This window comes from Elephantulus edwardii, unplaced genomic scaffold (genome assembly GCF_000299155.1).
Source record: "Elephantulus edwardii isolate Elephantulus edwardi_28Jun2011 unplaced genomic scaffold, EleEdw1.0 scaffold00398, whole genome shotgun sequence".
In the NCBI taxonomy this organism is placed as follows: domain Eukaryota; kingdom Metazoa; phylum Chordata; class Mammalia; order Macroscelidea; family Macroscelididae; genus Elephantulus; species Elephantulus edwardii.
This window is the reverse complement of record NW_006400148.1, coordinates 211,842-235,483: the sequence shown is the minus strand read 5'-3', so window position 1 is coordinate 235,483 and position 23,642 is coordinate 211,842. Positions and strand designations below refer to the sequence as shown.

Here is a 23,642-nt window from a genome sequence, read left to right as displayed (position 1 = left end):
CCAGGGATAATCATTACTGATGTCAAATGGATACTGTCTGAAAGTGACAAATACCAGAAAAATGTCTATTTTGTTTTATTGACTATGCAAAGGAATTTGACTGTGTGGAAAATGACAAGTTGAGGCTGACATTGAGAAGAATGGGAATCCCAGAGCACATGATTGTCTCATGGGAACCTATACTTGGACCAGGAGGCTGTTTTGCGGAATGAGGAGGAGAGCACTGCATGGTTTGGATTTGGGAAGGGAGTGTGTCAAGGATGTAGTCTGTCTCCATACCTATTCAATCTATAAGTTAAGCAAATTATCTGAGAAACTAAACTCTATGAAGAGCAGTATGGCATCAGGATTGGAGGGAGACTCATATAACATGCATTATGCAGGTGATACAACCTTGCTTGCTAGGAGGATTTGAAGGACTTGTTGCAGAAAATCAAAGAATGCAGCCTTCAATATGGACTGCGTCTCAATATCAAGAAAACAAAAATTCTTACCATGGGACTAATGGGTCATGTCATGATGGATGGAGAGGGGATTGAAACTGTGAAGAGCTTCATCTTGCATGTATCCATAATTAACACCTTTCATATGGGCAGTCATGAAATAAGGGGACACATTACATTGGGAAAATCTACAGTTACGGACCTTTCCAAATTATTGAGGAGTAGTGAGGTCATTTTGAGGACTAAGGTGCATCTGATTCAGGCCATGGTCTTTCCGATTACTAACTATGCATCCAAGACCTGGATAATGAATAATAATGACAAAAGGAGGATTTACGCCTTTGAGCTGTGGTGTTGGAGAAGAGCACTGAACATTCCATGGATAGCCAATAAAACGAACAGATATATCTTAGAAAGCATGCAGCCAGACTGCTCTTTGGAGGCAAGAATGACGAGGCTCTGCTTCACATACTTTGGACATATTGCTAGGAGGTGCTGTTCCTTGGAGAAGGACATGATGTTGCAAAGGGTGGAGGGTTGGTGAAGGAGAGGAAAACCTTCAACCAAATGGATTAACAAGGTGCAATGGGCCCTTGTGTGTCAGGATATGAGAGGATGGTGCAAGATACAGCAAGGTTCAGATCTTTTGTTCATAGGGTCACTATGAATTGTACTCAATGTCACCTAACAACAACAATAACTCTCTCTATATATATATAGATATGTAGAGAGAGATATATAGTTTTATATATATATATATATACACACACACATATATATATAGAGAGAGAGATACAGAGACAGAGACAGAGAGACAGAGATAGATAGTCATTACTACATTCAGTTGGATTAATGCATTCATTTAGAATGTATAAACAACGCTGTCAGAAATTACAAAGAAAAACCCCTATTTTGTTTTTTCACTTCTCTCTTGTATTTTTTTCATTTGTGGTGTTTTCTTTTCCAGTGATTTTAAACTATTTTCATTCTCTCACACCAGTTATTAATCCCTCACATTTACCAGATATGAAGATATACTTTATTTTTTAAAAAGGCTGTCCATATTGTTGTAAAAGTGTATTTGTACATTTTATGTAAAGGGAATAATTTTACACTACAGTTTATAGGCACTCAGCCTTGGATCTTATTGCCATAGTGAAGAATGTAGAGAAACTTTTGATCATTGAGTAATAATCTCCTAAATGCCTCTTTTATGAATGTGATTTGGGTCTACTGTATTTTATATATATATATATATATATATATATATATATATATATATATATATATATATATATAAAGAGTACCAATTTAATAGGACATCTTTCAGCTTAGAACTGGGTCAAAAAGTAAATTAAGCTAGCCAGGTGTTGCCTGATGTGGCTGAAAGGAAAAGCCAGAAGCAAACCGAGATGAATGGAAATTAAAATACTTCAGAAAAATCTTAGAATAGAAAGTTTAAAGAAAATCCATATTCTATTCTCTGACTGTAGGCCTGTTGGATTTAATAAAAGACTGAAGCTGTCCCTCCTTCACACAGCTAATGTCTCCTGCATCCAGTAACAGCAGTGGGTCCATCTCACCCTCTTCTTCTTCTGATTGCCTGGAGAGCCGGGGAGTCCCTGGTCGGAGCCATGTAGCAGCTTTAAGGAGTCGTTTTGAATTGGAATATGCTCTCAATGCAAGAACCTATGCTGCCTGGTCCCAAATGTAAGTGCTAGTCTAAGTGGAAGTCTTATGTAAATCCAGATTCTGAAATGTCATCAAGAGAATCACTGAATTTCATTACTATCTACAGGGGGCTATCATGATGAAAAAGGATACATTTTATATTAGTTTTGTTGCTTTCAGTAACAAATAACAATTAACTCTGAATTAAGCAAGAAAGCTTAGTGTAACAGAAAGAATGTATTGAAAGGATTTTACTATTATTTTATGAAATCCAGTGAAAATTCTCTTTTGTGAGAACAAGGAAACAGTTTGAGTATCTAAGCACCAAGAGTTTAGCAGCCTCTATAGCCTGGAAAAAGCTCTGCAATTTAAATGTCCCAGCCTCTAATAGATGGTCTCTGTCTCTCACTCTAACCATCTAGTTTCAAGGAAAGATCTATCAGTCATTTCTTAAAATAATTCTGCATTATAAGCCACCTCAAACTTCAGGAATATCCTACCATAAGTGTTTAAATTTTTTTTAGATGTCTATGGCCAATAGTTTTGAGGACAATGGACTTTGGACTTCAAAATGTGTCCCAACTATCTGTTCCTCTGAGATATGATTTTTCTCACCGACAAAACCAGGGACACAAGAGGACAAGCCTACCTTCACATGCACATTTAAAGTCTTGGGAAAATCACATCGTCTGATATTCCATTGGCAGGTCCCACATTGGAGTCTAACATTAATAAAGAAAGGCAAGATACTTTATCTCTTGTGGTAAGAACAGCAAAGTCACAATGCAAAGTTTAAAGATCCCAAAAAGGACAAGGAATTAGAAGTAAAAATGCAAACTACCATGAGAAAGATTATAATTGCCCCCCCCTTTTTTTAGGGTTTCCAGTCATTCATTGTTGCATTTTTCTCCCTGCCCTCCCCATCCCCATTCACTCTTCTCCTTGAAAAGTAAAAGAAAATCTCTTTCATTGTGATGCAATCCCTCTCCCCAAGTCCACTCCACTGTGCACCCTTCATTCTGAACTCCCGTAATGACAACAATACCCCATCATATATCCCTTTTAAACAGATCTCTCCCTCATCTGTTTCAAAGCAGTATACATCATTCTCCCTCCTTCTCTACCTTCCCTCAACCCTGATGTCAGTCCCGTTTTACAACAGTGGCCCCATGCAATATTTGGCCTTTTGTGACTGAGATATTCCACTCAGCATTGGCCTTTTTAAAATCAAATGGCTGTCTTTGGTTCAAGTATATGTAGTTGGGGTGGGAGTCAGATTTAACTCATTATTACAAGAGTGTCTGCTAGCAACTCCTTTTCTTTGTGAAGAACAAAAAGGGCGGCAGTAACTGAATTTAAGGAATAGCCTCAAAGATCCACACTGAAACCCACCTAACAAAAGAGGGAAAGCTCTTTTCCTCCACATGTATACAGCCCAAAGACTTATGTGTGCTTGATCTCTCTCTCATACACACACACACACACACACACACACACAGAATCAATAACACAGTCTGTTACTGAGGTAAAGTAATGTCTCTAATATACAAGGAAGATTATGTGGGATAGCAAGAACCGTATATAGAAACACTAAAAGAACCACAATTTATTCTAAATCATAGAGATCTTATACTGTCTAAAAACTGCTACTATTGTTTTTTAGCCATAGTTACTAAATTCTCAATCAGTTAAGGAGATAGAAGTATAGCTATGAAGAAACGAGAATCTGAAGCATAAAGCCCTTAATCATGAGATGTCATGAAACCAGGTGTCATTAGATTTGATTGATAACCAGGCTAACTGGACACAATTCTTTATGAAATTCTATTTTTTCATGTAATTTCATAAGCTGCTCATGGGCCAAGATTTGATTCAATTTAGCTGTACCTTTGTCTTCTAGTTCCATCTGCTCTTTCTATTATTATACTTTTTAAAATTAATTCTCTAAAGAGTCAGATTTAGTATTTTCAAGGTACACATTCAGCTGAGGTTTCTCCTCTTGAGGCAGAAGTTATAAGCATGAACTCTGAAGACAAATTTGAAGTTTAATCTAAGTTTTGCCATTTACCAGCTGAAAGACCTTGGCCAAGTTACTTAAAGTCTCTCATTTAAAGAACAAATAGTCATGCTGCTTTTAGAATTGTTGTAAAAAGAGGCATTACTGTCACAGAGTGACAATGATTGACTGGAAGATGTCAGCAGGCCCAAACAAAGAATACACGTTTCCATAATGTAGTTATGTTGTAAAACTTATAATACGTAGCAACTACATAGAATGGAAGACATCTGCAGAATTCCAAACTGAATGGGGAGGGAGTGGTAAGAAGAATACATTTTCCCCCCTTTTACAAACTCAGAGAGAAAAAACACTGCTAAGAGAATTTCCCTAAATGGATATATGGAAACCATTGTCTTTTCAGATGCTCTCTTGATATTCTTAGAAGGATATGAATATATATGATCTGAGTTCTTAGTATCTACCATGGAGACTCTGTCTTTTAGGTGTAGGCTTTGTTGCACATTCCTGAGTTTTTGGGGTAAGGAAGAGCTGGAGTTCTGTTTATTCATTGTATTATCCCTCTCAAAGTCTCACTATTGTTGTCATGTGCCATCAAGTTGCCTGTGACTCATAGGGAGCCTATGTGAAATAGCTATCAACCCTGCCTATCTTGAGCCATTGTTTCCAACAAATCTATCCCTATTACCCCAATTACTGTGTCAATCTATCTCATCCTGGGTCTTTCTCTCCTGTGCTGTACCTCTACCCTTCCAAGCATAATATCTTTATCCAAGGACTGGAGCCTTCCTGTCACATGCCCAAATTATGTGAGATGGAGCTTGAAAATCCTTGCCTCCAAGGAGAAACTTAGTTTTACCCTAAGACAGACCTGTGGTATTATGTTCAATACTCTTCTCCAGCACCACAAGCGAAAGGTGTTGATTCTTCTTCTGTTGTCCTTAGTCACTGTCCAGCTCTCTGATGCATAGCAAGTAATTGAGAAGACCATGGCCTGTGTCAGGCACACCTTAGTTTCTAGACTGACATCATTATTCTTTAGCACTTTGGAGACATCCCTGACAGCAGATTTTCCCAATGCAATTTGTCTTTTGATTTCCTGACTGCTGGTGCCAAGAGTGTTGTCTGGGGAACCAAGAAAGCCAAAGTTGTTAACAATCTCAATCTCTTCATCTAGTGTGGTGAGAATTGGACCAGTGGTGAGAATTTTTGTCTTCTTGTTTTTGAGCTTCAATGCATAGCAAAACTACAGTCTTGACTTTTTGCAGCAAATGCTTAAAGTCCTCTTCAGTTTCTACAAGCAGAGTAGTGACATTTGCATGACACAGGTTGTCGATGAGTCTTTCTCCAATTCCTGCTCATAATGTCCAACCTCCCAAATGATCGGCCCTGTTTATAGATTGAAAAAGTCTGCAGACAGGACACATCCCTGACAAGATCATTTCCTGATTTTTGAACCAGGCTATGTTTCCTTGCTCTGTTTGGATAACTGCTTTCAGGTCTGGTTTCACATGAGCACAATCAAGTCTTCTGGGATTTCTATTCTTCTCAAGATTAGCCACAATTTGTTGTGATCCACATAGTCAAATGTCTTTGCATAGTCAATGAAACACACATTCTCTGGTACTCCCTGCTTTCAGCCCAAATCCATCTAACATTAGCTATTGTTACAGGATTTTAGGGAGGAAGGAAGGGCCTCTGACCAGGACAGATTGCCTAAGCTACAGATAAGTGCAAGCCTCCCAACGACCTTTAATACTGGGTAGAGAAAGCTCTCCTGTGTTTGGCTGTACCGGCTTGAGAAAGCTTGCCACCTGGGAAAACGGCTGCTGCATCTGTTGAGCTGGGATTGGTCCGCAAGAGGTTCTTCTGACCAATCCGCATGTCCCACGTCTGTAAGCCCACCCTATCCTGTCTTCCTATTTACATGCTGGTATATAAATGCACTGCAGAGCCCAATAAAATTGAGCTGGATTGACTCTCTGATCCTCTCTAGGAGTGGGAGTGGTGTATCTCCACCGAGATTACCTCCGTTAGGGTGTCACTGTCGTTACCGTGAACTGACAGCAACAGGCTATAATGTCCCTAGAGCTACAGTCTCTTCTAAACCAACTTGCACTTCTGGCTATTCTCCTTCAATTTACTGTTCCAGTCAGTTTTGGATCACCTTTAGCAGGATCTTGCTTGCATGTGATACTATTCTATAATATCTGCATTCCTTTCTTTTTGGAATGGGAATAAATATGAATCTCTTCCAGTCAGTTGTCTAAGTAGTTGTCCTCCAAATTTCTTGGCGCAATTGGGTGAGCACATTCAGGGCAGCATCCGTTTATTGAAATATGCCAATTGGTATTCCATAAATTCCTGAAGACTTGCTTTGTGCTAATTTGTTCTGAATAACTTGAGCTTCCTCCTTCATCACCATTGGCTCTTGATCATATGTTGTTTCATGAAATTCTTCTGTGTTGATCAGTGACTTTGTGTACTCGTTCTATCTTCTTTTCATTCAATATTCTTCCCATAGCATCCTTAAGTATTGCAACTTGAAGCTTGAATTTTTTCTTCAGTTCCTTTAGCTTAAAAAATGCCAAATGAGTTCAGCCCTTTTGCTTTTCCAACTTCAGCTCTTTGCACATTTCATTCTAATACTTCACTTTGTCTTCCCACACTGTCCTTTGAAATCATGTATTCAGCTCCTGAACTTCTTCTTTCCTTTGCTTTAGCTTCTCAGCACTCTAGTGCAATATTCAGTCTCTTCTGACATCCGTCTTAGTCTTTTCTTCCTCCTTTGTCTTTGTAATGACCTTTTGCATTCTTTGTAGATGATATTTGTGATATCTTTCCACAGCTCATCTGGTCTTTGTTCATTATTGTTCAAGGCCTCAAATGTTTTCCTGAGATGATTTTTAAATTCAGATGGGTTAGACTGAAGGTCAAATTTTGGTTCCTGTGGATTTGATTTCATCTTTAGCTTTAGTTTGAACTTGCTTCTGATTCGTTGACAGTTTGTTCCACAATCTATGTCTAGCTTAATTTTCACAATTGATATTGATATTGATCTTCTCCAATGATTCTTTCCACAGATCTGATTCCTGTAAATACCATCAGGTGAAGTCTAAGTTTATAGTTGCCATTTATATTCCTTATAAAATGTATTTGCAATGAACAAATCATTGATTGTAAAAATGCTATCGTTCTATCTCCAGCTTCAGTTCTGTCACAAAGTCCATGTTTTCTGATTATTGATCCTTTTTACTTATTTCCAAATTTTTTTATTCCAGTTACCCATTATTATTAATGCATCTTGTTTGCATATTCGATAGATTTCTGACTGCAAAATTTAGTAGAAATCATCTATTTCCTCCTCCTTGGCTTTTGTTACCTCTATATCTCTATCTCTAATCTATCTCTATCTTTTATCTATCTATTTCTCTATCTATCTATCTATCTATCAATCAATCATCTCTCTCTATTTATCTATATCTATCTGTATCTATAGCTTGCCTCTGGAAACCCTATGAACCTGGAGAAAGCACAAAAATTACACAGGTGTCCAAGTCTTTTATTCATAGGGTAGCTATGAGTTGCCTCCGAGTCGATGGCACTTAACAAATATAGCCAACAAAAACAGCAGCAGCATAGAGAGAGATCATCAGTTGGCCTAGTGGACAGAAACCAAGCCAAAGGTGGGTAACTCTAATCTGCAGCCCTCGGGCCTGCCTTTACTTGTGTTTGGTGAAACACTCTTCAAGGTCATATAATCCTGGTATGTCCACTTGCTATACAGAGGTAACTTGTGGTTGCTGTGAAGCTGAACACTGTGACACTGATGTGTCAAATGTGAGAATGGTTACCCATAATGGACAGTGTTTGGTGGAGCGACCCAATTAAAACAAGCTTGGATGTAGGAGAGGCATCCACTTCCATAATAGCTTGCTTCTGGAAACCCTAGGAACCTGGAAAAGGGACAAAAATTATACCGGTGTCCAGGTCTTTTGTTCATAGGGTCAGTACAATGTATATATCTATATATCTTTATCTTTGAATGATAGTGGTATTTACAGAACTTCCTTTTATGAGTATATCAATTATCCTGTCACAAAGTTTTATTCCAAGATAGTTCTAGAAATGACCATTCTAATTATGAAAATTACCTCATTATTTTCTCACCTTTTTTTCTGCAGCGTAGTAAATCATATGATTGTCTGATTCAAAATGTCCTGTGTCAATTCATCTCATTTCATCACTTCCTAGTATGTCAATATTTATATGGTACATTCCTTAACAATCTCCAATTTTTCAACATTCACGTTTCTCACAGTCCACATTCCAATCACTAAGGTCTGCTTAGTGCTGTCCTCTTCATTTCTGTTTCCAACTTCTAGGGCTCAGCCTGAGGTGTCATATCTACTAGTCTACTCTAAGTGTGCTCTGTTGTGCATCAGTTTTCATAGGCCTATTATTTCAGAAGTGGATGGCCAATCCTTCTTCCTATAAGACCTCATTAGCATAGCTTAGCCTCCAGTGGTATTTCAGAGGATAAAAATGATACAACGAAATTGCCTATTTTTCTCCAAGAAGAAGCTGGCAGATTTGAACCTCATGGTTTTGGATTGGCAGTGTATTCCTATACACATAAGACCATCAAAGCTCGATTAAACAAGTCTAGTATTTGCTCGCTCGACATCAACACTAGGAATAGGTAAAACATTCTGATAAACTAAACTGCAATTTGAAAAGAATTGGCAGACACAGAAGAATTTTATGAAACAACATATAAGCAAGAGCCTATGGTGATGAAGAAAGAAGTTCAAGCTGCTTTGAAGGAAATAGCAAAAAATAAGGCCCCAGGAATAGATGGTATACCAATTGACATATTTCAGCTAACAGATGCTGCCTTGGATGTGCTCACCAAGTTGTGCCAAGAAATCTGGAGAACAACCACCTGGCCAACTGACTGGAAGAGATCTATATTTGTTCCCATCCCAATGAAGGGTGGCCCAACAGAGTGTGGAAACTATAGAACAATATCATTAATTTCACATGCAAGCAAGATTCTACTGAAGATTATCCAAAAGTGACTGGAACAGCACATCAGCAGAGAACTGCCAGAAGTCCAGGCTGGGTTTAGAAGGGGTCGTGTTACTAGGGATATTATAGCTAATGTTAGATGGATCTTAGCTGAAAGCAGGGAATACCAGAGGAATGTCTATCTGTGCTTCATTGATTATGCAAAGGCGTTTAACTGTGTGGATCATAACAACCTAGCTGACTCTGAGAAGAATGGGAATCCCAGAACACTTGATTGTGCTAAGTAGAAACCTATACTTGGACCAAGAGGCAGTCGTCAGAAGAGAGCTAGGGAACACTGCATGGTTCAAAATTGGGAAGGGTGTATGCCAGGGATGTGTCCTGTCTCCATACCTCTTCAACCTGTATGCAGAACAGATTATCCAGGAGGCTGGGCTCTATGAGGAAAAATGTGGGGTCAAGACTGGTGAAAGATCTATCAACAATCTGCGATATACGGATGACACAACCCTGCTTGCTAAAACTGAGGAGGACCTGATGTGCTTGCTGCAGAGGGTCAAGAACTGCAGCCTCCCTTATGGATTGAGGCTCAATGTCAAGAAGACAAAGATTCTCACCACTGGGCCAACTGGCAGCAACAGGATGGATGGTGAAGAGATTGAGATTGTTCACAACTTCAGTTTGCTTGGCTCCATAGCCAACATTCTCAGTGCCAGTAGCCAGGAAATTAGAAGACGTATTGTGATGGGAAAGTCTGCTGTTAGGGACCTCTCCAAAGTACTGAAGAGCAATGGTGTCTCTCTGGAGACTAATGTGCGTCTGATACAGGCCATGGTCTTCACAATCACTTGTTATGCATCAGAGAGTTGGACAATGACTAAGGAGGACAGAAGGAGAATTGATGCCTTTGAGCTGTGGTGCTGGAGAAGAGTATTGAATGTACCATGGACTGCTAGGAAAACAAACAGATTCTTCTTGAAAAGGTCAAACTGGGCTGCTCCTTGGAGGCAAGGATTCTAAGGCTCCATCTAACATACTTTGGACATGTTGCAAGGAGGGACAGGTCCTTGGAGAGAGACATCATGCTTGGGAGCGTGGAGGGACAGCGCAGAAGGGGAAGACCCCCTATGAGATGGATCGATTCAGCGACTGGGGTAATCGGGATCGGTGTATCGGAGACAGTGCGATTGGCACAGGACAAAGCAGAGTTTAGGGATGTTGTATATAGGGTCGCTATGAGTCACAAGCGACTCGACGGCACATAACAACAAGAAGATGCATTAAGAGAAGAATAATGTGATTTTTTTGTTTTTTAAAATTATCATACTGATCATACATACCAATGTAATTGGCATGTAAATGTGTAAAAATATTTGTTTAGTGGATAAAGAATAATGAATTTACTAGATCAGCATAATGCATGTTAATTTAAAAATCTGAAACATAATCAGTAATTTGGTATTACCTGTGGTTTTTTGATTTTTTCAATTTAAAAAGTTACTACTGATTAGTTAAGCACTATTTTATATACATTGAATAGTGATCTTGTTAAGTGTTTTTTTTTAAAAAACAAAAACAAACAACAAACACAACACCCTCTCTTCCCCAAGTTCTATCACGTTTACTCTGACCTATGGCAACTCTATGCATGTTAGAGAAAAACTCTTCATAGGATTGTCAATGGCTGATTTTTTTCCAAGTAGATCCACAAACATTTCTTCCAAGCTGCCTCTGGGTATTCTTGAATCTCTAACCTTTCTGTTAGCAGCCAACAAAGGTAAACACCCCCTGGAGACTCCCATTAAGTCCTGATACTGTTGTTGTTGCTATCTAGCTGGCTCCCCACTTGTGTCAACCCCATGTGGTAGAGAATAGACCTGGGCTCCATAGGGTTTTCATGGCTGTGATTTTTAAGAAGCACATTGCCGGGTATATTGGGTTTTTTTCATGGTGCTGCTGGGTGGATTTGAACCACTAACTTTTTTATTAGTAGCCACTGTAAGTATTTTGTGAGACCCAGGTGCCCCATTTAGCCTTGGGAAGTAGGTATACTACTTTTTACAGACGAGGAAATTGAGATTCAGAAAGAATAAGCGACTGTTTCAAGTTTATTCAGGAAAAATAGTAGATAGCAAAGCAGGAATTCTTCTGGGTTTTATTTGTCTTATACAGGAGGTTACACTTTACAGAAGCTAGATATATTTTGGATTACTTTTATTTGCTGATTTTTTCAGTTTCTTCTGAAAGTTGGTAGGGAAAAGAATTCAGCTACTCCCCTCAAGCCTGCTTCAACATAAACAGTATTAGGAAAGGCAGACAAAGCGAGATGAGAGATCAATAAGCTCTTAAAAGTCAAAGAGCATGAGGATACAGGAACTGATGAACCAAGTCCAGCAAGGCCATGGGTTTAATAGCCTGTTAAGACAACAGTCCTCAACTGGAGCTTTTGATTAGAATGACCTGAGACAATTTTATAAATCTCAATGCCCAGAGCAATTAAATAAAAATCCGTGAGGGTGGGACCCAGGCATTAAAATGCTCTAAAAATTTCCCAGGTGACTTCAATATACTTAGGGACTGAGAAGAGTGTTTTACGAAAATAGTACAAAGCAACCATGCTAACTTGCTTGCTACTCAGTGGGCAGAGAACGTAATTGAGGCGATAAAAAGAAAAGCAGAGGTGAAGCCATGTTTGAGAACAAGGGAACAAGGGAGGACATTTGAAGATTGATTACATGTGTGATTTCTTCCAAAAATCCTTGTAATGTTCTACTAATCTGTAATTTTCATCGTAACCATGAAGGTGTTCCATTAAAAGGATATGACTTTTAACTGCTAAAAGCTAAAAGGATATATGCTTTTGAAACATGAGCGTAAGAATTGGCCTGTAGTCCCTCCTGATGTTTGCTTCTAGTTCTGGACCTGGAATGCCTTGCAATGAATTGAAAACGGTCCATTCGTTTTTGGGAATTTTTTGGTTAAAAAGAGTTTACAAATTGTAATTTATGAATGCTTATTTTATCTTTTTGAAAACTTCCCATAAATATATTTATAAGAATTATTCATTTTCTCCCTAAAATAAATTGCAATGTGGGGAATATGCTAGAGTTTACTAGTTCCTACAGAAACCACAAATGGAAACTGAAATACAGAGATTGAGGAAGGTATGGTGGAAGCTCTCTCTTTTAAAAGTTGTTTTGTGTCTCCAGATATATTTGGAAAAGTAAGCAGGTGGCACTTGCTCCTCCCACAGGGTCTGAAATCTCCCATCTTGCACATGGATCACATCATGTAAATTTAGAAATGACAAAGTGATACACAACCTTTCAGATGCTGAAACCAATTAGTGTTTGTGTGGGGCTGGGCTCTGAGAATAGAACACTGTAACCTAGTTAGCTGTCCAGAAGAAGAAAACCAGAGATCCAGAGACTGGAACTTGGAAACAGATGCATGTGGAATTAGCTTTTCACATTGCAGAAGGGTCCATCCAAGGGTTTCTTTAAATAGAAAGCTTGCCTGGTGATCTTAGAATGCTATTTAACTTATAAAAAGTAAAATGTAACATAGAGTTTTCTTTATACATACATTTCTGGGATACGATTGGGTAAGATAATAGCACTTTAAGCCTGAAAGTCCTAGGAGGAATAGAAAAAGAAACCTGAGAGCATCATGTCCACCTGTTGATATGCAAGGAGACCTTTATCAAGCAGCCATGCCGCCTCTCCATCCCTGCCAGTCTAACACTGCTGTTATTGTATACTATTGAGTCAGAAGTAAGTCATAGCAGTAAAATGCTCAAAAAGAGATTTGCCATCTATCTCCTGGAGCAGCTGGTGGATTCAAACTGTGTGTCTTTCAGTTGGTAACACAGTTCTTTACCACTAAACGGCCAGATCTAGCTACCCCTTTAATCTTCCACCTCTCCTGCAACCCTCTCTACATGGAAACTACCCTTAGGTTCCTCAAGTTTTCCTTTTTCACTCTCCCTACATCCACACATTATATTTCTTGAGAAATTTCCAGGTCTGCACATCACAATCATCAATATGGACCTGATGCTCATCATCAACATAAACTCCCTCATATCTTAATTTTTCATCCTTTCTTTTGTCTCCGTGATTTTTCTTGCCATTTCAGTAAGTGCAAGGCTCTAACTCTCATGTATCTCTGCGCATATGTTGTTGTTGTTGTTGTTGTTAAGTGCCGTTAAGTTGTAGACGATGCACGCTGACCCTATGAACGAAAGACCAGAACATTTGTGTAACTTTCATAGTTTCTCTAAGTTCATAGAGTTTCCAGAGGCAAGCTATTTTGGAAGTGGATGCCACTCCTGCTTCCAAGCTTGCTTTAATCAGGGAGATCCATCAAATATTGCCCACCATGGGTAAGCATTATCGCATTTGACACATCAGTGTCGCAGTGTTCAGCTTCACAGCAACCACAACTTAGCTCTGTACAGCAAATGGACAGACAGACCAGTGCTATAGCACTTAGAAGAATGACTAAAACCAAAATATCTCACACACACACACTCACACACACGCGCGCGCACACACACACACACACACACACACACACACACACACATTGTTCGTGTGTATACGTTTTAGAGGAGATAGTCCCTGATTGATGCAAAGGGTTGAATTCTATTAGTAGTCAAAAAGTCAGCAGTTTGAACAGAACTCTCATAAAAGTCCCCTGGAAGACAGGTCTGGCAATCTGGTTTCGAAAAATCATTATCCCTGTGGAGTGGTTTAAACTGGCCAAATGGAGCCCTCATAAATTGGAATTATTTTAAAGGAATCTAACATAAAAAAAAATCCACGATTAACAACCTTTTCCCAATTGTCATTCTCTGTGGCTGAAGTGTAGCTGTGAAACTCTATCACCCGCGTTTCAAATGCTGAGACAACCATCCATGGAGGAAAGGTAACATCAGAGCTTTCAGACTAAACTAGATTAGGAAGTACTTTGAAAAAATTAGCCATGATAACACTATAGCTCAGAGAGAATGTTGTTTAATACAGTATTGTGATTAAGAAAATAGCATAGGACTGAGTGGTATTTTATTCTGTAATATGAAATATCTCTGAGTTAGATCTGAGAAGATGACAAAAAGTGGCAAATATGTAGATTATATATATATACATGTTGTTGTTACTGATATATGTTGCTGAGTCACTTACAACTCATAGTGAGCCTATGTATAACAGCTCTGAACTTTGTTCTATCCTGACCCAACCATATTGTCTCTGACACACCTACCCCATTTCTCCAGTCACTGAGTCAATCCATCTCATCCAGGATCTTCCCCTCCTGCACTGTACCTTAAACTTCCCAAGAATGATGTCCCTCTCCACGGATTGGTCCCTCCTTGCAACATGTCCAAAGTATGTCAGACAGAGCTTCAGAATCCTTGACTTTAAGGAGCAGCATGATTTCACCCTCACCAAGATGAACCTTTCTGTTCTTCTAGCAGTCCATAGTATTCAATACTCTTCACCAGCACCACAGCTCAAAGGCATCAATTCTTCTTCTATCATTCCTATTTTTTGTCCAGCTTCCTGATGCATAGCAAGTGATTACAAGGCATGGGCTGTGTCCAGAGTATCATTGTTTTAATTCAGTACTCTAGAGTAGTCCCTGACAGCAGATTTCTCCAATGCAATTTGCCTTTTGATTTGCTGGCTGCTTGTACCAAGAGTGTTCATGGAGCCAAGCAAACTGAAGCTATTAACAGTCTCAATCACTTCACCATCTACCACCATACTGTCAATGGGCCCAGTGGTTGCAGGTTGTTAACTCATCAACAATCTGTGTTATGCAGATGACACAACTCTGTTTGCTGAAACTGAGGAGGACGTGAAACACTTGCTGCAGAAGGTCAAAGGCTACACAACCTTCAATATGGATTGAAACTCAATATAAAAAAAACACACCAAGATTCTCATCACTGGACCAATTGACAATATCATGATAGATGGTGAAGAGATTGAAACTGTTAACAGATTCCGTTTGCTTGGCTCAGACAGTCAACAGTCTTGGCACCAGCAGCCAGTAAATTAAAAGATGTATTTTGTTGGAAAAGTGTGCTGTCAGAGACCTCCGCAAAGTACTGAAGAGCTATGATATCAGTCTGGAGAAGCCTGATATAGGCTATGGTCTTTGCAATTACTTGCAATACATCAGAAAGCTGGACAGTGAGTAGAAATGACAGAAGTAGAATTGATTCCTTTGGGCTGTGGTGTTGGAGAAGAGTGTTGAATATACCACAGACTGCTAAGACAACAAAGAGGTTCATCCTAGAGAGGGTTAAACCAGGCTGCTCCTTGAAGGCTAGTATTCTGAAGCTGTACTATTGAGTTGGAACTGACCCATAGGTGACCTTCCAGCGAGTTTTCAGAGAAAATAAATTAAATAAATTGCAAAGCATAAGATTGTCTGTTCTTTCTCCATAGAGGCTCTGATGAATTCAAACCACATATCTTTGGGATTACAACAGTTTCTTACAACTAGGACACTAGAGCTCGCTCATGCTCTCAATCTCACTTGTGCTAACACTCATTTTATATATATATATATATATATACAGAGAGAGAGAGAGTATGTGTGTGTGTATGTTGTTGTTATGTGCCATTGAGTCACTTGCGACTCATAGTGACCCTATGTACAAGAGCCCTAAACGCTGTTCTATCCTGTGCCAACCTTGCTGTCTCAAATACACTCATTCCTACCACTCCACTCACAGAATCTATCCATCTCATCAAGGGTCTTCATCTCCTGCGCTGTCCCTCCACTCTCCCAAACATGATGTCCCTCTCCAAGGACCAGTCCCTCCTTGCAACATGCTCGAAGTATGTCAAATGAAGCTCCAGAATCCTTGACTCCAAGGAGCACTCCGTCTTCACCCTATCCAGGACAATCCTGTTTCTTCTCCTAGCAGTCCGTGGTATATTCAACACTCTTCTCCAGCACCACAGCTCAAAGGCATCAATTCTCTTTCTATCATCCTTATTCACTGTCCAACTCTCCGATGCATAGCATGTAATTGTGAAGACTATAGCCTGGATCAGGTGCACCTTAGTCTCCAGCCTGACATCATTGCTCTTCAGTACTCTTGAGAGGTCCCTCACAGCCGACTTTCTCAATGCAATTTATCTCCTGATTTCCTTGCTGCAGTTACCAAGAGTGTTGACTGTGGAACCAAGTAAGCTAAAACTGTTAACTATCTCAATCTCTTCGCCATCCATACTGATGCTGCCAATTGAATCTTTGTTTCCTTGTTTTCATGTGTGTATAGTGTGTATATATTCATATATATAGTGTGAATATATTCATATATATGCTGTTGTTATGTGCTGTTGAGTTGCCTGGGTCTCTTACACACCTACCCTGATTATCCCAGTCACTGAATCAACCCACCTCATAGAGGGCCTTTCTCCCCTGCGTTCTCCCTCCAACCTCCCAAGCATGATGTCCCTCCCAAAGAGTGATCCCTCCTTGCAATGTGTCCAAAATATGCCAGATGAAGCTTCAAAATCCTTACTTCCAAGGAGCAGCCTGGTTTAACCCTATCCAGATTGAATCTGTTTGTGTTCTTGGCAATCCATAGTTTATTCAATACTCTTCTCCAACACCACAGCTCAAAGGCATCAATTCTCCTGTCATCACTACTCACTGTCCAGCTCTCTGACGCATAGCAAGTGATTGCAAAGTCCATGGCCTGTACCAGGTGCACCTTAGTCTCCAGAGTGACAACATTGCTCTTCAGTACTTTGGAGAGGTTTCTAACAACAGACTTTTGTATCACAGTATCTCTTTTAATTTCCTGGATACTGATGCCAAGACTGTTGACTGTGGAGCCAAACAAACAAAAGCTGTGAACAATTTCAATCTCTTCACAATCTATCATAATGCTGCCAATCACCACAGTGGTGAGAATCTTTGTCTTCTTAATATTGAGCTTCAATCCATATTGAAGGCAGCAGTCTTTGACCTTCTGCAGCAAATGCTTCAGGTCCTCCTCAATTTCAGCAAGCAGGGATGCATCATCTACATAATGCAGATTGTTGATGAATCTTCCCCAATCCTGACTCCACGTTTCTCCTCATAGAGCCCAGCCTCCGGGATAATCTTTTCTGCATATACATTGAAAAGATATAGAAATAGAACACATCTCTGGCATACACCCTTCCCAATTTTGAACCATACAGTGTTTTCTTGCTCTGTATTGACAACTACCTCCTGGTCCAAATACAGGTTTCACATTAGCACGATCAAGAGTTCTGGGATTCCCATTCTACTCAGAGTTAGCCACAGTTTGTTGTGATCCACACAGTCAAATGCCTTTGCATAATCAATGAAACACAGATAGACATTCTGCTGTGTGTGTATATATATACATACATAGTGTTTGTAATATATATGCGTATATAGCATGTGTAGTATATATGCATATATAGCATGTGTAATAATATATATATACACACATAGAGTGTGTGCATAATAGGTATACGTATAGTGTGTGTATAATATATAGAGTGTGTGTAATATATATAGAGTATGTGATATATATATATGAAAAGGATGAGCAACCTCCTCCTGTGAAATATATATGTTACGTACACATGGAGTTAGCCAGGGAGCTGAAGTGTGTAGGCTGATAAGTGAGAGATCAGCAGTTTGAATCCACCATCTGCTACTACTGCTAAAAAGAATGGACTGTCTCCACCCATAAAGAATTACAGCCTTGGACATTGATGGAGAAGCTATTGGTGGATTTGAACTTCCAAAGAGGCACAGCCTTTAGGTTAGCAGCACAATTAGCACAACCCCTTAAGTGCTATGCCAGCAGATGTGTGTGTCAGTGTATGCATGCATGTTCCAATTAATAACAGTATATAATCCCTGGTAGTGCAGTGGTTAAAACACATCACTACTAACCAAAAGTTTAGTGGTATGAATCCATTAGACATTCAATGAGAAATACATGTTAATCTACTTCCATAATCATTTACAATCTTGGAAACCTCATAGAACAGTTTTATTTTGTCCTACAGGGTTGCTATGCTGTTGTTATTGTGTACCATTAAGTTGGAAGCAACTCATAGCTGACCCTCTAGAGGGTTTTCAGAGGCAGTAAATCACATGAGAGGAAACTGCCCCTCCTTTTTTCTTAGAGCAGTTTGTGAATTCAAACATGTACCTTTGAGTCGGCAGTGCAAAATTCTTTACCACTTAGTCTCCAGAGCTCCCTACAAGATTGCTATGATTTAGAATCATGAGTTGGCAGACACACATAGAAATATATACACACAGAGAATATTCCTAATCCTGAAGTCCAATTTTAACTGTGTGGCTTTATAATTTTACATATCTTTGACTTTTTTCCTGTCCTGACTTCTCTATGGCCTAACTCAACCTGACCTTCCTCTGTCAGCATAAGACTTCTGTAGAACTCCGATTGTTAGTCAACTCCAATCTACAGTGACCCTTCGTACAACAGAACAAAATACTGTCTGTTACTGTGTCATTTTCACATTCATTACTACCTTTGAATCCACTGTTACAAACATTGTGTCCATCTATCGTGTTGAAGGTCTATCTTTTTCACTGATGCTCTGTTTTATCAAGTAAAATGTCTTTGTCCGGGAGCTGGTCCCTCCTGCTAACATGCTCAAAGCATAGGGGATGAAGTTTTGCCATCCTTACTTCTAAAGATCGTTCTATATGTTCTTTTCCCGAGACAGATCAGTACTCCTCACCAGCACTCTAACTTAAATGTATCAATTCTACTTAAGTTATCTTTTTTTTTTAGTCATTTTTTTAATTTTTTTTTAAATTTAGGTTGTTTATTTTTCATTTCAATGAACATTTACAGAGATTTTGGGATTCCATTCATTCATTGTTGCATCCTTCTCCCCGCACAAACCCCTCCCCCCAGTTATCTTAATGTATTGTGCAGCTTTTCACATGCATGTAAGGCAATCGAAAAGACCATAGTATTTTCAGGTGCACCTTTAGCATCAAAGTTAAGTCTTTCATTTTGAGTGCTTTAAAGAGATATCTTATAAGAGACTTGGCCCGCACAATATCTCATTTTATTTCTTACCTATTGCTTCAATTGATATTGATTGTGAATACAAATCATGATGTTCATTGGTTCAATTGTGAGGATTTTTGTTTTATACCATTGTATGCTATAAAGGCTGTTTTGTCTTATATTCGTCAATAAATACTTCAAGTTTTCTGCCCTTTCAGCAAGGAAGATTGTACAATTTGCATGTCACAGATTTAAAGAGTGTTCTTATAATACTGATACATTGTTCTTCATATAGTTGAGTTTTTCAGATTATGTGCCCAGAATATAAATTTTTTAATTATTATTATTATTATTATTAAAAGGATATAATTCTGATGTACACTTGCTCTCATTTTTAAAATCATACAATATACCCTTGTTTACGTGATTTCCTCATGATCTCGTGCAGTTGCAGTAGGAACACAATTATAGAATTTCTATTCTTTAAAATGTTATTTTTAATTTATTATGATCCACAAAGTTTAATACCTTTGTGTAGTCAATGAAACACAGTTAAATCATGTTCTTTTATTTACTATGATGAAATGACGGCTTGGAATCTTATGATTACCCTGATGAAAAAAGAAACTTTCAATAATCTGTATTAGCTATAGAATGAAATTAAACAGTTCCACCTAGGAGTTCAAAATCATTAAAAATATATTTCCAGTTTTATCTCCTATTAGTGGTAGTATGTTTCAATGGTTCTAACCAGAAATTCATACTGCCAGTCCCTTCTCCCTCAAATGACTTACGTGGCTTTTAAGCATGCATTTTGGGTAGTCACGAGCTAGAAAGATGCTGCTGAAATTTAGTACGCTCAGACTGGACTATTCAACTTTCTCAAGTGTTTTCTTAAAATTCTACTGAAAGAAGAATTATCCTGAACGAATGGCAGTAGTATCCCAGGTGAGGCAGAGAAGCTAACTTACTCATTCTCACTCTCATGCTGTCGAATTTCAACTAGATCATAGCTGACTCTTCTTTGGGTGTTTGAGGCTATAAGTCACATAGGGAGAAATTATTTATCCTTCTCTTAAGGAACTGATTCTGAATTTTAACTTCCAGAAAGGCGTTGCCTTTGTATTAGCAGTGCAATTCTTTATAGACATAGGCAAAAGAGGAGTTTTATTTCCCATATGTGTCCTATGTCTAACTCACTATCAACCTATCCTCATTTCGTTGGTAGGTGCTGTGGAGTTGAGTAGGACTGAAAGTGACCTTCGGGACAATAGATTAGAATTCTGCATCATCCTGCACTATCCGCATGATCTCTACCGTTCTCAAACCCATTGTTGCAGTCAGGGTGACAGTTCATCTGCTTGAGTGGCTTCCTCTCTATCTGCAGTACTTCTAACCCCATATTTGTCTAGTTTCCAGTTTGTGTCATTCGTCAGTTATTTTCTCAACCAGTTAAACACATGTGACCAGGAAGTCTTTTTTGGAAGTCTTTTCCTTCATCCTCAAACATGCCTGAAAAAATCCAACAGTATTTTGTTCCATTTTATCCTTTGCCTTGATTATTCTTCTATTATGAGGATATCTTTGAAGATGCCTTGGAAACCATCCCTGTGTAAGTAAAAAGTCATACAAAGCATGTGGCAAAGAGAAGTTGGTGGTTCTCTCAGATTGCTTACTCCTTGCGGTCCACTTGGAACTGACTCATAGCTAAGCCAACCCTCCAGGGGGTTTTCAGAGGTTCTAAGTCAGAAGGGAGGCTATTGTCCTTCTTTCTCTCAAAAAGCAGCTGGCGAATTTGAACTGCCTACCACTGGGTCCACCAAAAGGTGCTCCCTCTCTTGTATAAAATATAAATATTTCATTCTTAATAATCTTAATAATAATCTGTACAAGCGGTCCTACAGCGGTCAATTGTGGTTGCTGTGAAGCTGAACACTGTGACACTGATGTGTCAAATGTGTTAATGGTTGGTTACCCAATGTGGACAGAGAGTGGGGTGGAGTTCCCGGATTAAAACAAGCTTGGAAGGAGGAGTGGCATCCACTTCTGTAATAGCTTGCCTCTGGAAACCCTATAAACCTGGAGAGAGGATGAAAGGCACCCAAGCGTCCACCCAAGCATTGAGGACTCTCTTTCATAGGGTCATCGCTATGAGTCACCTGCGACTTGACAGCACTTAACAACAACAACAACAACATCAGCTTACAAGTACTTGAAGTACAGAAATTGTCTTTCATTCTTGATTTCACTCAGGTGACTATGATATCTTACATTTAGTGAAACTAAATACAGTGAATATGGAATACTTTTAATTGTAATAAATGGAAGAATCATTAGCTTGCCTGTGCACACCATGCTTTATATTTTTGCATTTTGAGTAACTAGAACTCTGACTTTGAGTTATTGACCCGTGCATTAAAGTTCAAATCTGTGCTTGTTAAAAAATAATGAACCATCAAATATTCAAACTTTTTCACCCGTATTCCACTACTGTGGAATTAAATGTCCACCTATTTCTTTTTGTTCTGATGGCATAGTGTGTCATGTGTTGAGCTGCTAAATGATAGATCAACAGTTCAAATCCACCAGCTGTGATGGAGGGTCACAATGAGTCAGAATAAATTCAATGGCTGTAGGACTGAGAAAGTATTTCTTTTTAATAATCAAAGGGAAAAATTGCAGGGATCTGAACTGTGTGAGATGTCACTGATGCATTAATTTTAAATGTGTTTAAAAGGCACAACTAAGAAAGGTTTCATTGAAGAGGCAAAATAATAGAGATATATTCCAGGCAGAATGGAAACAAGATGGACAAATGTTAAATGATGGTTGTGAACTTCATTTTTCTGCTGTCTTCCTTTCCACTCTTCCTAAAAAGAGGCACTCCTTTCTCACCTTCTATACAATAGCGATTCTGTTACAAGTGAAGATCTACATGTGGATATATCTAGCATGGTTTAACTGTTCTATTGTTTCTTTTTCTGTCTTTCTTTTTTAATTGTATGAGTGGAAAAAGTTATTAAGCAAATTGTTTCTTCTTTCAGCCATTCATATACATCATGTTGGATGACATTAATTATAATGCTCACAATGTAACCACATTCACCCCAGTTATTTCCAGTGATAACTGTCTCCATTTTCTCTTCTATCCTAACACATGTCATTGTCTGAGTTTCATCCCTGGGAAAATGCCTCTCTTTTGTTTTTATGTGGTTGTTCTGAGGAATGAGTACCTTCTTGGTGTTCTTGTTCAACTTCTAGCCCTGCTCACTATTTGGCTGAAAGGTGAGCCACAAGGAAGAGACTAAAGGGGTAACCAATGACCATAATCTTGGTGGTTCCATCAGCCTCTATCTGATTCAGTAAGCTTGAATAATTGTGGTGGTGGGGGGGTTTGTTCTACATTTTTCACTCATTATATTCTGGACCTTCTATTGTTAAATTGGATAGGGTAACCAGAGATGGCACAGGGAACCATCTATTTTTTCTCATCTTACTGTCAGGAAGGGTGAGGTTTCGATGATCCATTGGTCTTTTGGATTCATTCTTTTTATGCATCTTTTCTACAGACATATAATGGCTAACAGTCTGTGAACAACAGATCTAAATCATGCTCTGTCCTCCCCCAGCCTCACAATCTTCACCATCCTCATGCATGCTGTGTGGTCACTGTGTTAATCTCAGTCAGGATTTTCTTCTCTTTTTCTAACCTTCCACTTTTCCAAGCATGATGTCTTTTTCCAAGGACTCATACCTCCTGACAACATGCCCAAAATATATCCAAAATCTCAGCATCTTTGCTTCTAAGGAGTACCCTGGTTGCATTTCATGCAGTACAGGTTTATTCTTTTGGATCATAGTGTGTTCAATATGTTTTTCCAAAAGTACAATTCAAAACAAGTTTTTCCTTGGAGGCTAGGATTTTGAAGCTTAGTCTCACATGTTCTGGGCATGTGGCCAGGAAGGACCAGTCCTTGGAAAAGGACATCATGCTTGGAAGGTTGGAGAGACAGCTCAGGAAAGGAAGACCCCATATTAAATTAATTGATACAGTGACTGGGGTAATATGGGAAGCTGTGTTGGAGTCAGTGAGACTGGCTTGGGATAGGGCAGGCCTTACAGCTGTTGTACATAGAGTCGCTTTTTGTTGCAGGCAACTCGATGGCACATAACAACAACACAACAACAATTCAAAGGCATTGATTCTCCATCAGACTTCCTTACTCATTGTCTAGCTTTAACATGTAAATAAAACAATTGAAAATATCATTATTTTAGTTGGGTGCACCTTAGTCTTTAATTTGACATCCTTGTTCTTTTGTTTAGTACCATACTTATTGCTAAATACCTGTGTATGGAATTAATGTGATAGGATCCCCTTGAATGTGATATCATTTAATACTCATAGCAATCATCAGAAGTAGTCTCCATTATTTCC

At 38.9% G+C, this 23,642-nt stretch overlaps 1 protein-coding gene across 1 annotated transcript in view; it reads left to right on the top strand.

Annotated features, from left to right (window-relative positions):
• TNNI3K (TNNI3 interacting kinase) overlaps positions 1-23,642 on the top strand; it is a 617,968-nt gene that overhangs the window by 517,765 nt on the left and 76,561 nt on the right. The window contains exon 24 of the mRNA XM_006902367.1: positions 1,984-2,153. Within this exon, the coding sequence (XP_006902429.1) occupies positions 1,984-2,153 (170 nt within the window). The remainder of the gene's footprint in view (positions 1-1,983; positions 2,154-23,642) is intronic.